The following is a 13,773-nucleotide window of genomic DNA, read 5'->3' on the forward strand; positions in this document are numbered from 1 at the left end:
ATTTTATTTATAGACACATGGACTTTGAGAACACAACACTGGCACTATGATATGACAGTGGCAAATATAATAACTTTTATATCTAGTGGTAGTTACTTACATTTAAAGTAGTTGTAAACCCTAAAAAAAAAAAAAAAACAAAACAAAAAAAAAACAAACCCTGCAAGACAAAGGCATAATGAGCTAGTATGCATCGCATACTAGCTCATTATGAAATACTTACCTTAGATCAAAGCTGTTGCAGCGGCCCCGCACACCGGCAACATGTCTCCCGGAGTTATTTCTGAGTTCGCGGGCTCCGGTGCTGTGATTGGCCGGAGCCGCGATGACGTCACTCCCGCGCAGGAGCCACCAGGCACGGCTGCTGAAGAAACGTCACGAGCGAGCCGTTTCTTCAGTGCGCATGTGCCGATGATGTTGACGCAAGCGTATATGGTAAATATCATCTAAACTGTGCAGGTTTAGGAGATATTTACAGTACCTACAGGTAAACCTTGTTCTAGGCCAGTGGTTCTCAACTCCAGTCCTCAGGACCCACCAACAGGCCAGGTTTGCAAGATAGCTGAAATACATCACAGGTGATATCACTTGCTGCTCAGTGATTGCAGTTTTCTAGTCTGCAACTCCACAAGGTAATACTTAAAATCTGGCCTGTTGGTGGGTCCCGAGGACTGGAGTTGAGAACCACTGTTCTAGGCTTACCTGTATGTACAAGTGGTCTAACAACCACTTTCAACTGGACATTCTTCGTAGCTTATCCAAGTCACTTCTTCATTAGTAGCTAGTTCAGCTGAATGTGACTACTAGATATACCATGATCTCGATAAATGAGAGCTTTCACAGACAAAATGGCTATCATTTTGGGGTGTATACCCTGAAACCGGTGTGGGAATATGAGAAAAAGCCATGGTCCAGGTGAATGTGACTAACTACTACTATCATGACCTGAATAAATGAGAAGCTGCACAGACATATTTACTTGTAATACAGCCTCTTCTAAGGTCTAAGCTCAGCAGGTTTGTTCCATTTTGGTATTTTCTCCTTTTTACCTAAAATCCTGCATCCTGAAGATACAAAATGTTCAAAGTCCAGTTTACAGTTTTTTTTAGTAAACAGTTAGCAGTGCAATCCATTGTAAAGACTCCCAGAACTGGTATGCGATGAAATGGTGTTCACATTTCATATGGTAAGGCCCCTTTCACACGGGGCAGATCCTCCGGAGATTGCTCCGTTGATCCCTGCTGAGCCGGTGGATGACAGGTCCGTCTCTGCTCACTGTGCAGGGAAGGACCTGTCAGAGCTCCGTTGTCCTCTATGGTGAGATCGGATGAAAACTGACAGCCTGTCTGTTTTCATCCGATCTGCTGGAAGGATGGCGAACGTATCGCCATCTGTCTGTTTTGAACGGATCTTGTCAGATTGAATGGCAGGCGGGTGTCAGCGGACACATCTCCACTGACATCCGCCTGCCCATACAAGTCAATGGGTGGCCTGCTCAGATCTGCCAGAAAAGCGGACAGGCGGATCTTTGTGGGCCGATCGTGTGAAAGGGACCTTAGGTGTGCCACAGATTGTCTCTTCATTTGGTACCCTAACATCAGCCCTGATTACAAATCTTGTGTACAAGTGTATATGTATTCATTTTGCTCAAACAAAGGCAAAATCAGTGACCTATGATGAACACAGGTTCTATAAACAAAAACTTCTCAGGGGCTCTCAGGTTAGAGAAACAAGCTTGAATTTACTTTTAGTAAATTTAGTGCTTTGCAAAAATGACCAATTAAAAGAAGTGTTTTTTTTTCTCCAGATCAGTGACAGATTTCACTTCAGAAGAGAACAGGTACGCACTATTCTGTGTCTTAGTTCATGCACTGAATGGCTGACCAGTTTTTCAGGTTGTGATTTTTTCCCTCATGACATCAGCTGTTAATGTTTGCTGTGTTAAAGTACATATAACACTTGTAGGCTAGGCATGTCTGTTTTTGATTGGCCTTCAGCTAGTACATCATACAATTTTCTTATTCAATTTCCTTTAGATTTACCTTCAACTACGTATTGCAAGGGCCTGTTGCATACAAATTGGAAGTGTTCAGGTTTAACCTCATATTGTATGGTTTTGGTGAATCTAAAGGAAAATTGAACAAGAAAACTGTATAATGTATGGGCAGCCTAACATTTGTTTTGAATAATTAACAACCAATCCAGGTCATACTTGCATATTTTCTGACCATTAACACACATATTGCCTCCTCAATATATTTTAGGTCTGTTATTTGTGGGCTGTATAAACCTCTTAATCATCAGTAGAACCAGGATTTTTTTAATCTAAATAGAGGTGCTGGTACTCTCCTGTCCTTTGTCCTAAGCACCACCCACCATGACCCCGCCTCCCAAGCTCCACCCTCCACTCCCTTTTTTAGGAGGGAGGTTAGGAGGTGGCTGAACAAATCAATTTTCTGCAGCAACTGAAATAGTTCAAGAACAAGGAATCAAATTATTATGCAGGCATTAATATAATGCTATATTGTAAAGCATCGCACGGTATATGCAGTGCTTTATTAAAAAAAAAAACACATAGATGTGACAATACAAAATAGGCTGATACTGCAGGAAAAAAGCACCTTGCTCACAAGCTATTTATAAAAATGTCCTTTTTACAATACAGCAGTTTATGATACAAAACAAAGATTAGCCGCTGTGCAAAAGTACACCAGAGCTTACATTCTAATATAATAGAGACCATGATACAATGTAAGTATATAATTGGTGAACCGCAGAGGCAGTTCTCCATTGCTGTGTGAATACAGCCTAAAAGAAAATCTGTTGATGGATCTTTAATTTTAGCCTAAGGAATCTGGGCCAAATGTGTGTGAGGGCTGCTTTGCAGGGCATGAAAGATTTCGTCCATTGGTGTATAAAGGTTGGAGCAATGGTTGTGGGTCATCCCTGGGGCAAGCATTAAAGGGGATGCATTTTCGATGTGCAGGCAATTTGGGACGATTAATCTTCTGCCTTAATGATGCCTGCATAATTAATGGTATTGATGTCATATGATAGAGGCAGGACCCATGGAACACCTCTTGTTGTCTCCCTGGCAAGTTAATAATGAGACCAATGCCGCGTACACACGAGCGGACTTTACGGCAGACTTTGCCTGGCGGACTTTTCGACGTACTTTACGACGGACTTTCTGAATGAACGGATTTGCCTACACACAATCAACCAAAGTCCGTCGAATTCGTACGTGATGACATACGACCGGACTAAAATAAGGAAGTTCATAGCCAGTAGCCAATAGCTGCCCTAGCGTGGCTTTTTGTTCGTCGAACTAGCATACAGACGAGCGGACTTTTCGCCCATACTGGAGTCCGTCGGATAGCTTTGAAACATGTTTCAAATCTAAGTCCGTCCAGCTTTTGAGAAAACAAAGTCCGCTGGAGCCCACACACGATCGAATTGTCCGACGAAATCCCGTCCGCCGGGCAAAGTCTGCCGTAAAGTCCGCTCGTGTGTACGCGGCATAAAGATCTTTTTAGCTGTCTGTAAGGAGGCATTTTTCAAACTGACCCCCCAGTATAATGGGCATTTTTTTCACTGACCTCCAGTGTAAGGGACATTCTCTCCACTAACCACTGTGTACTGAGATGTTCTTCCATTAAGCCCCCCGATATAAAAGGTAATGCTTCCAAATGACCACCAAAGTAAAGGTGCCCTGCCTGGCCAAAGCACAGGTTCAGTTTAAGGCTAGCTATATTGCATGGTAGGTCTTTTGTGTGTTTAACTGATGCTCCATCTGGTGGCAAAATGTGTAATTTCACCTTACTCAAGACAATGTATTATTCAGGATAGGAATTAAAGGGCTACCAGGGATTTTCTGCGTATCTTTACAAAGCATTTGTGTGATAAAATAATTCATATTTGTGTATGTTCGTTATACAAACATATTATTGTAAGTTAGTGAAGTGGAGAACAAAATTTTATAACCGAAACAAAGAAAAACTGTTTTTTTTCAAAAATGTCAGTTTTTTTTTTGTTTGTTAAGCAAAAAATAAAAAAAAACAGTGGTGATCAAATACCACCAAAAGAAAGCTCTATTTGTGGGAATAAAATGATAAAAATCTAGTTTGTGTACAGTGTTGTATGACCGCGCAATTGTCATTCAAAATGTGACAGCGCTGAAAGCTGAAAATTGTCCTGGGCAGGGACAGTGGCCGGTATTGACGTGGTTAAACATTTTGATGTTTTCTATTTACTTTTTTGAATAAAATATGGGTTTATGAGATTTGCAAATCATTGTATGCTGTTTTAGGCCCCTTTGACGCTTGTGTGACTTGTCCTGCGATTTGGGACTGCAAAGTCGCATGACGAGTCATACCCCATGATTTCCAATGAGTAACATTCTTATCTGTGCAACTTCAAATTTGTCCCTGTACTACTTTGGTCTGTACAGGCTGAGGTTGCCACTCTAATCACCTCCCTAGGACATCTTAGATGTGCGACTTCCAGGGGCTACCCCTTTCTTTCTTGAACAGTCATCCTTAGGCTGTAAATAAATCCCAATGTGTTTCCGAAAAACTGAGGTCTGTTTGTAGTTCTAAAAAAAAAAAATGTTTCCGATCTCATGCACATGGGGTGTTTTCTCAGTTCCTCTGAACAACTTTGCTCTTGGCAGGAAAAAAAACACACTTAAAGTGTTTTGCAAGCGCATTTGGGCATGTTTAGGGGCATCAAGTGTTTGGCCAGAATATTATTTTATTCTGGCCATTGGAATGAGAGAACTCTCAAGTGCTAAATTCTCCTAACGTTTAGATGCATTTACACTATTTTAGGTACATCAAACATTTTTCTGCTCAAACTCTCCTCTCCTGAACACGCAAGTGTTTTAGCCTCTAAACGTTCCTGGCTCTAAACGTGTGCATGGATACATAGGCTAACATAGAGGGGCATTTAGAGGCAGAAAAAAAACCCACCAGCCAGTCTAAGGCTACTTTCAGACAGGGCGGGCAACAGCGGTAAAGCGGCGCTATTTTTAGCGCCGATTTGCCGTCCTTTTATAGGCTCTATTCGGCCGCTAGCGGGGCGGTTTTAACCCCCGCTAGCGGCCGAAAAAGGGTTAAATCCGCCCGCAACGCATTGCTGGCAGGGTTGCGGCGCTGCCCATTGCTTTTGATGGGAAGGGGCGCTTTAGGAGTGGATAATACACCGCTCCTATAGCGCTGCAAAGATGCGGCTTGCAGGACTTTTTTGACCGTCCTGCAAGCGCACCGCTCCAGTGTGAAAGCCCTCGGGCTTTCACATTGGAGTGAATTGAGTGGCTCTTTCGGGCGCTATTTTTAGCGCTATATTGCCTGCAAAGCGCCTCAGTGTGAAAGTAGCCTTAAAAGCAGCATTTTTTACACCCAGTGTGCATAAGGCCTTTGGGTTATAGAGATGTGCAGGAGTACTAACAAATATGTCCTATTATAAAATATTGTGATGGTCTACAACTATATGTCACCTTTTTTTTTTTAGCAATTGCTTGCTGTGCCAATAGAATGGCTTAGAACTTACACTGATGTCCTGCTACTCTGGACAGGATGGTTAGCTGGAAATTAAATCCCTGACAACATTTATCCACAGCTCTGTTCCCTAGCAATGTACTGACTATGCTGACAGCTCTCCTGCTACCTGTCCTTGATTTAGACAAACTCTGTTTTAATATCAATGACAGAGAGGGGCGGTTGGTTATGGGGTTGCGTGACCTGTATTTACACCTCCGATCTCTGATGTTAAACGCATCATTGAAATGCTGTGTTTTCCTAACAGTTCCCAGTTGGCACATAAAGCGGTGGTAGGATTTTATAAGGACCTGTACATTTTACCTCCAGATACAGGTAAGTTACAACTACGATATCAAAGTGTTTTAAAATTGGTTGGTAAGCATTTACAGTCATTCTTATTAAAGTATAACTAAAAGCAAAACCTTTTTTTTTTTTTTTTGGATAGAGTGGTGAGGGATTAGATGACCTGTCAGTCCTTATTGCTGTCTGTTAAGGAGATTCCCCCTCTCTATTTGTCCTGTTAACCATTACAATTGAAAGTGAAAGTAAATGAGACACCAGAACTGTAATAGAAGGCAAATCTTCCAATAGGGACACTAGTTCTGGTGACCTTATTGACACCCTGGGATTACCCCACTTTGGTCGGATTTACTCTCACTTCCTGTTTTAGCTGTGGGACAGGAAGTGAAGGAAAATCTCCCCAATGGGACACAGATGACATAAAAAAAACTGAGGAGTTTATAACCTTTCCTTACTCCATCCAAAATGTAAAAAAAAAATTGCCTTTAACCACTTGCTGACCAGACACTGCCGATATACGGCGGCAGGTCTGCTCTATTGCGCAAATCGCCGTACCGGTATGGCGGTTCATGTAATAGTTAAAGTGGGGGCATGCACGGCGCCAGAGCCGGTGCGCATGGCTGGCAGCCTCGATTTCCACCGGCCACCCACGATAGCTCCACAGAGAGCCAGAACAGAGATCTGTCAATGTAAACAAACAGATCCCCGTTCTGTCAGGGGAGTAGAGAGATCGTTTGTTCCTAGTGATTAGGAGCAGCGATCTCTCTGTATTCCCAGTCAGTCTACTCCCCCCAGAGTTAGAAATGCCTCCCTAGGACACACTTAACCCCTTGATCGCCCCCTAGTGTTAACCCCTTCCCTGCCAGTGTAATTTATACAGTAATCAGTGCATTTTTTAGCACTGATCACTGTACACGTCACTGGTCCCAAAAAAGTGTCAGAAGTGTCCGATCTGTCCGCCGCAATATCGCTGTCCCGCTAAAAATCACTGATTATTAGTAAAAAACATAAATTAAAAAAATTCCATAAATCTATCCCCTACTTTGTAGACGCTATAACTTTTGCGCAAACCAATCAATGTACGCGGTATTGCGATTTTTTTTTTTTTTTTTTTTACCAAAAATATGTAGAAGAAAACATATTGGCCTAAACTGATGAAGAATTTTTTTTGGGGGGATATTTATTATAGCAAAAAGTAAAAAATATTGTTTTTTTTTCAAAATTGTCGGTCTTTTTTTGTTTATAGCACAAAAGCTCTATTTGTGGGAAAAAAGGACATTAATTTTGTTTGGGTACAGCATCGCATGACCGCGCAATTGTCACTTAAAGCGACGCAGTGCCGTATCGCAAACAATGGCCTGGTCATTAAGGGGTAAATCCTTCCGGGGCTGAAGTGGTTGATTCTAAAGCGGAATTACACTGCATCTGAGCACCAGAAACCAAAAATGCTATTTAGTAAATTTTAAATATTCAAAACAATCACCCATCCATCAATGTCTCCATGCTTTAGTTTGATAAGAAATCACTTTGAAAAACACCTTCTAGCATTTCCTGGCCATGGCCTTCTTGAGAAAGGGCAGATGATTCATGTAGAAATTAGAAATCCTTCAGTAATAAAAACAGTTCACATATACTATAGATGTATTAAACAGTTTGCCTGAAATTTCACTCTGAATAGTAGCAAGTTACACTATATTGAAAACACAGACATCAAAAATTGGGGAAGAGAAAGTGAAAATAAAAGAGTTGTTGGCTATAATGAGCAATTAGATACCTTATTCTGCTGTTCAAGAGAATTATAGGCGACACTTGACTGCAACAACTGTGCATTTGTTTTTTTTTATGGCTGCTTACGTTTTTTTTTTTACTTTCAATACATTCCTATTGAATATTATCAGAATACAGACAATGATATAGAAAAGAGTGCACAGATATAGCCAAGGTACAATTAATTGCCCAGATAAGCAGTAATTTGGGGCCACATTCAAACGTAGCTGAAGCCTGCTGGTCCGCAGACCAAGGAAACGTACCTACGTTTTTTGATGTAGGGAGTAAAGCGTTAGGGCAAATATTAATATCCTAGTTTGATGTTCAATCAGTGCTCACACACTACCCTTCTGTTTTTCCTTGTGTATGTTAAGCTTCCACCACAGTGTTCCTGTATATATGAGGCACTTTATAATCCAACAAGCTCAGCCTAATTGCTACCATTTGGAAGTATTTAAAACACAAGCATGTCATTATGTATTGCGTGAACCCATGACTGTTTCCGGACTATTAGCTGATTATAGGTCCAGCAACCACCTACACTATTAGTATAAACATTTCATTATATATAAACGTGTTATAATATATAAATTACTACTAGCAGTAACCATCCAAGTGTTAGTACATTGATATACAACTAACTACATGTTGTTAATATTCAACAATTTACTAATTTATGATTAAAGTGTTACTCTTTCCTCCATGACAGATATGCTTGAGGACATCATTTTACAGGGAGTTCTCCGAGGGCTGTACCAGCAGAATCATAAGAAGCTATCTACAGTTAAGCATGCACTCCCAACAAATTCACATGTGCAATGATCATAGCCTGACCGTCCTACAGCACTCATTCGTTTTCATATGGTGCTTTATATTGGGAAACTGCGTAAGATTGAGTGGATTTGTGAGAGGTCATAAGGAGAAGCTGCTTCTGGAGATGGACACCCTACCAGGACTGCCAGGAGAAAGATTGCTGTTACCAATGGGGACCAGTGATTTGGGTAAACACTTTCTGAATCATGGCACATCTACTGCATGGGACTTTGTCTGGGATAAGCAATCAGGACACTGTATAATACATAATGCAACTTTCTAGATTGTGGAGAAGAGACTTGTGTGATTATTCCATAATCTACACTGCATAACCTAGTTGTTACAATCCAGAACAGTTTATTCAAGGTGGACCAAAGTCTACAGGATGCTGGCATGTTCCTAAATATTTATAAAACTGAACATGGTTTCCTCTTAGGCTCATGTCATATTGGTGATCTTGTAACTGGGGCAACTTGCCAACAACAAGATCTTTAGTTGAGTGACACTGGCCTGCTCCTGTGGCATTGCTCCCTCACTGGGGGGAACCAGCATAGTGTTGCTCTATCAGTTTTCCTTTGTAATTTCGCAGTTTTTGGCTAGCAATGAGGCGACACAATGGGAGCCAGTCAGTGCTCTCTTTGGTGTTCCTGTTGGCGGGTGGACACCACAGACAGGATCATAATGATGACAAGGCCCATAATGTGCACAACTTTTGTTGTTTTCATAAAACAGTAAAATATACAGATTGTCCTTATTAGGTCTTATAAATATAATCTTGTCTTCCTTCACAATTGTCTCATTGTGCAACCTTACTGTGCACACACTTGATGTGGTATTATCCAGACAATGCTGAAAAGAAACACAATCTGAATCAGGTGGAATAGTTAGTCTACTTTGTATCCCATGGGAGTCAGAGACAACCCAAATATGTGAGATTTGGAGCAATAGCAGTTTCACTGTGTCTGTCCTTACAGGTTTCTTCAAAGGTTCTGCAGAACTATGGACCTTTATTTCAAAGTCAAGATTTTAGCTGAGTGCCAAGAGAATACCATGGACGTGACCACAGCTGCGAGCCCATCAAATGCTAAATCCCCATTCAGGGTGGTAAATACTGCTGGTGATATCAAAAGAGCCTTAAGATGAACAGCCACTTATATTTTAATTGCTCAACCTTTAGATTTACCACAACTTTATAATATAAGGTCGGTCCTAACAGCCTTGGCACCCCAGATGTTTTGGAACTACATTTCCCATCGTGTAGTTGAGCATCATGGAAAATGTAGTTCCAAAACATCTGGGGTGCCAAGGTTTGCCATCACTGGTCTATTCAATTAGTATCAAACCAGGCAAACCCTTGCACTACACAGTTGATGGTGAATCTGAAATAGATTGTACAACACAGCTGCATAGTCTATGGTCAGCTTTATGTGCATTAGGCCCCTGTCACACATGCAGTTCATTTCATGAGTTCAGTCACGTCAAAACTGATGATGTATTCATCAGTGCTCATCAGTTTTTCCATCAGCTTTTTTTACATCCACTACCAATGCAAAAATGGATGAAAAACTGACCATTTGTCAGTTTACATCCGTTTTTCGTCCAATCTTTTTTTAAACGGAAGAAAAGTAGAGCTTTCATCAGTTTAAAAAAAAATGGATGATGACGACTGCGGGTGTAAATGGATGATCATCCATTTACACAGGGCTTATTTTCTCAGAAAATAGGTGCAGGAACTCAACCATGACCTCTCAAAAAAACCCTCCCCCACCCCACACAAACCCCCCAAACCGCATCAAATAGTGAGTGTGGTCAGATTTCACTAACAGTGGAAGGGGTGTGCTGACAAAATAGGCAACTCGGCAGAATATCAAACCACGTCACTTCCAGTTTATTTAAAAACATGATTAATTGTAGATTTCTATGAAGTAATTTCACACGATGAGAAATACGTGTTTTGACACAAGAGCGGCAACCGAATGAAGTCCGGTGCACGGTATTATGAACGGAGATTGTTACTCCGCTCCAACACTAACCAACAAAATGGCCATCTCTGAGGCGGCGACAACTTCATCCCTGTTATCCGCTGTGCTGTGAAAACATCCAAATGTTCCTTTAGCTGACTGCATTTGGTTGCCGCTGTTGTGTCCAAACGCAAATTCGTCAAAATCTGCAATTACTGTGGGTTTTAGGAAACAGGAAGTGGTTCTATATTCTGCCGAGTTGTGTATTTTGTCAGGACAGGGGCAATAAATACCTGGAGTGCATTATGTACAGAGTGCATAGTTTTGAGGGGGGGTGCAGAGTTCAGGTGGTGTGTTCGGAGGTGGGCTATGTACATAGTGTAGAGTTTAGGGGTGCCCTGCATACAGAGTGCAAAGTTCAGGGATTCACTACACAGAGTGCAAAGCTCAGGGGTGCACTACGCACAGAGTGCAGAGCTCAGCCTTCTTCCACAGCTGTTTACCTATGCATCTCCTATCCTCTTCACTTTCCCCCCTCTTTAACTATGACCTCTGCATGCAACCCCCATCTTCCACATGTCTTACTTGTGTTGGTGTATTAAGCTGAAGCACCCAGCCGGCTCTAGTACCTCCCTGAACACTGTAGGTGGCTCTGCCTCTCTCACTTGCAGGGGGATCATTCAGTTGGGGTGTTGGGATTTGCACCTGCATCTCTCTTGTCCCCATCCTGCACTCAGTGGCAGTCACTCAAGAGATCAAATCTATGGGAGCTATTGGGAAACAAGCTTACACTTGTAAACACAGAAGCCGGACTTCTGTGTTTACAAGTGATAGTGGTGAGTATGGAGCAGAGAGCCTGAGCCAGAGGTGGTGTAACTCAGTTCTACCAAGTTCCAGCTGAAAAAAAGCCCTGCAGTTACATCAGTTTTTCCATAGCAATGCATTGATGTTCGGTTTTCATCCGTCAACGGATGGATGAAAAACGGACAGCATGTGTGAAAGGGGCCTAAGAACCAAAGGACAAGTCTGAGGAAGGACTCTTTTTGAAACGCCAGGACCTTCGTTTTTTTTTTTTACATGCTACTTTTTTGTTTTTAATTGTGAGATGCAGCAGTACCTGCATACTGAATGGTACATTTTACAGATTAGCTTCCCTCAGGTGGTGTTTAGTTTGAGGTTTCTTTTTTGGATTGTACCACATGCATGACAATGAGATAAGCTTCCATTCCTTAAAAAAAAACAACTTTCCAACTGTAGAACCAAAAAAACAAGTGTGCGAGTAACTGCACACTACTGAACTCTGTGTTCAGTTGCAACAGCTGTAGTGTTTTAATGGGGATGTGCTGTGTGGCTAAGTAAATCAGTAGCAGTAGAGACACCAATGACATGTTGTGACATTACTATACTGAACTGGATTGTTACTAGAGAGCCTTCTGCTGGCAGCCACCTTTAATGCAGCCTTGGATATGACCTGTCACATGACTGTGTTGGTGATTGTTTAGAGAGGTATGGGGGTGCTGGAGAGGTGACATGATCCAATATTTTGAAGTTCTGCAGATAATCCATTTAAAGAATGATTAGATTAGTGAGAGAACACATCTTGTATAGGGCATTTACCCATTTAAAGGACAAGTATTGCCAAAGCTTTTTTGGCTACACTTCTGGGGATCACAGAAGTGTAGTTTGTTCTGTTTTCAGCTGACCCCGGGCTAAAGACCACCATCCGCTGACCTCACAGAGCCAGTCGAGGCTCTGAAAAGATCCCAACCATGCCCAGAAGCCTGGACCGGCAGCTGGCTCCGCCTCTCAGTGAGCCGCTGAGGGCCTAAGCCAGCTGCTCCCACCCCCTCCACAGCCCAGTGCTCCAGTGAGCACTGGAGTGGCAGAGCAGAAAGCCGCTGACTGAGTCACCAGCTCTCTGCTCATGGAACACTAATGAACTTTATTTGCCCAGTTCAGTCTTAGAGCTGGTTGGGTACCGATGTTGCATCCACCTAGGTAGGTATACTTTTTTTTAACCCATACTTCTCTTTTAAGCACAATTTTACAGCTGGTTCCTAATGATTTTAGCATGGAAATGACCAAGGTTGGGAAGAAGGACCAGGTTATATGAGGTGATTGCCAGGGTACTTATATTAAAGCGGTATAAAACTAACCTTTTTTTTTTTTAAACCCTGCAAGATAAAGACAATGTGCTAGTGTGCATCACATACTAGCACATTATGAAATGCTTACCTTAGAACAAAGCCTTCCAGCGCCGCACTGTCACAGCGGATAGGTACTTCCATCTTCACCTGATCTTCTATCTGGGTTCAATTCCTCCGGCCATCTGCTTGGCCATGCCATGCGGGAGTCACGGATCACAGCTTTGAAGGGACTGTGTGGGTATACCGTCTCTTCAGAGCGTGTAGGTCATGTCACCGGCTGCATGCAGTGTGAAGATCTAGAACGTGCATGTTTAGCAGATATTCACTGTACCTACAGGTAAGCCTTATTATAGGCTTACCTGTAGATACAAGCAAAAAAATTTTTTTTTACCTACCCCAGGTCTGAAATTTGCCCAAGTAAAGTTACAGAAGATTGAAAAAAAATACACAGGTCCATCCATAAAGACTGCTCCATCACCATATTTGTTGATATCCCCATACTTTGGTTTGGCATATAGGCATACCCCCTACTCTTCTACCTACCTAGTCCCTCTGGAGTGGAGTGTTCCCTTGGATATTCGTAGTTCAGTCCTGCGAGCACTCCATACAGATTCTGACACTCCCACAAAATCAAAATCTTCCTCAAATAACAGAATTTCTAGTTCATCCAAAATTTGTTTGCAAGCCATTTAGCATTTTCTGCAGATGCCTTTTAATTTCGTACTAGCACCTAGCATTCTGTTATCGCAAGACTGTTTTCATTGATTTAGGAAATATCTGACATCTAGTTTGTGCCCTGCCCCCCCCCCTCTAGTCCACCCACCTCTATATACTGTACCTGCTTTTGCTTCCTATAAGCCAATTCTTTTCAGATCCCTCTCCCCAGATTGTAGTTTTTTTAATAAAACTTTCTTTATTGGGTTCAGTCACATCTTTACATTCAGGTATGACTTGTGTTTAACAGTGACAAACACTTTATCTTTTACAACAAGACAAACGAAAAAGGAACATATGATAACAGAGGTGATAATGTCATGAAGAAGGTTATTCTTAAGAATAGGCTGTGTGGCCTAAGTGCTCTTTCCAGTTATCCAACTGTGGCATGTTGAAGACCCCGGCTATCCCCATTGGAGAGAACAGCCTCAGGTTTTTCCAGGGGCGCCCCCGTCCAGGCTCCGCAGCAGAAGAGGGGGGCCATTCAAGGCCTCCAACTAACCTCCTTCGGCGCTCCGCCCAAGCTCAAGT

General features: G+C 42.1%; 1 protein-coding gene across 1 annotated transcript in view; it reads left to right on the forward strand.

Annotated features, from left to right (window-relative positions):
* The window catches only part of SNX22 (sorting nexin 22), a 32,510-nt gene extending 23,336 nt beyond the window's left edge, over nt 1–9,174 (forward strand). The window contains exons 5-7 of the mRNA XM_073618967.1: nt 1,808–1,840; nt 5,806–5,873; nt 8,317–9,174. Of these exons, the coding sequence (XP_073475068.1) occupies nt 1,808–1,840; nt 5,806–5,873; nt 8,317–8,429 (214 nt within the window). The 3' untranslated portion in view covers nt 8,430–9,174. The remainder of the gene's footprint in view (nt 1–1,807; nt 1,841–5,805; nt 5,874–8,316) is intronic.
* Nucleotides 9,175–13,773: the final 4,599 nt, after the last annotated feature.

Source organism: Aquarana catesbeiana, linkage group LG03 (genome assembly GCF_042186555.1).
Source record: "Aquarana catesbeiana isolate 2022-GZ linkage group LG03, ASM4218655v1, whole genome shotgun sequence".
In the NCBI taxonomy this organism is placed as follows: Eukaryota; Metazoa; Chordata; class Amphibia; order Anura; family Ranidae; genus Aquarana; species Aquarana catesbeiana.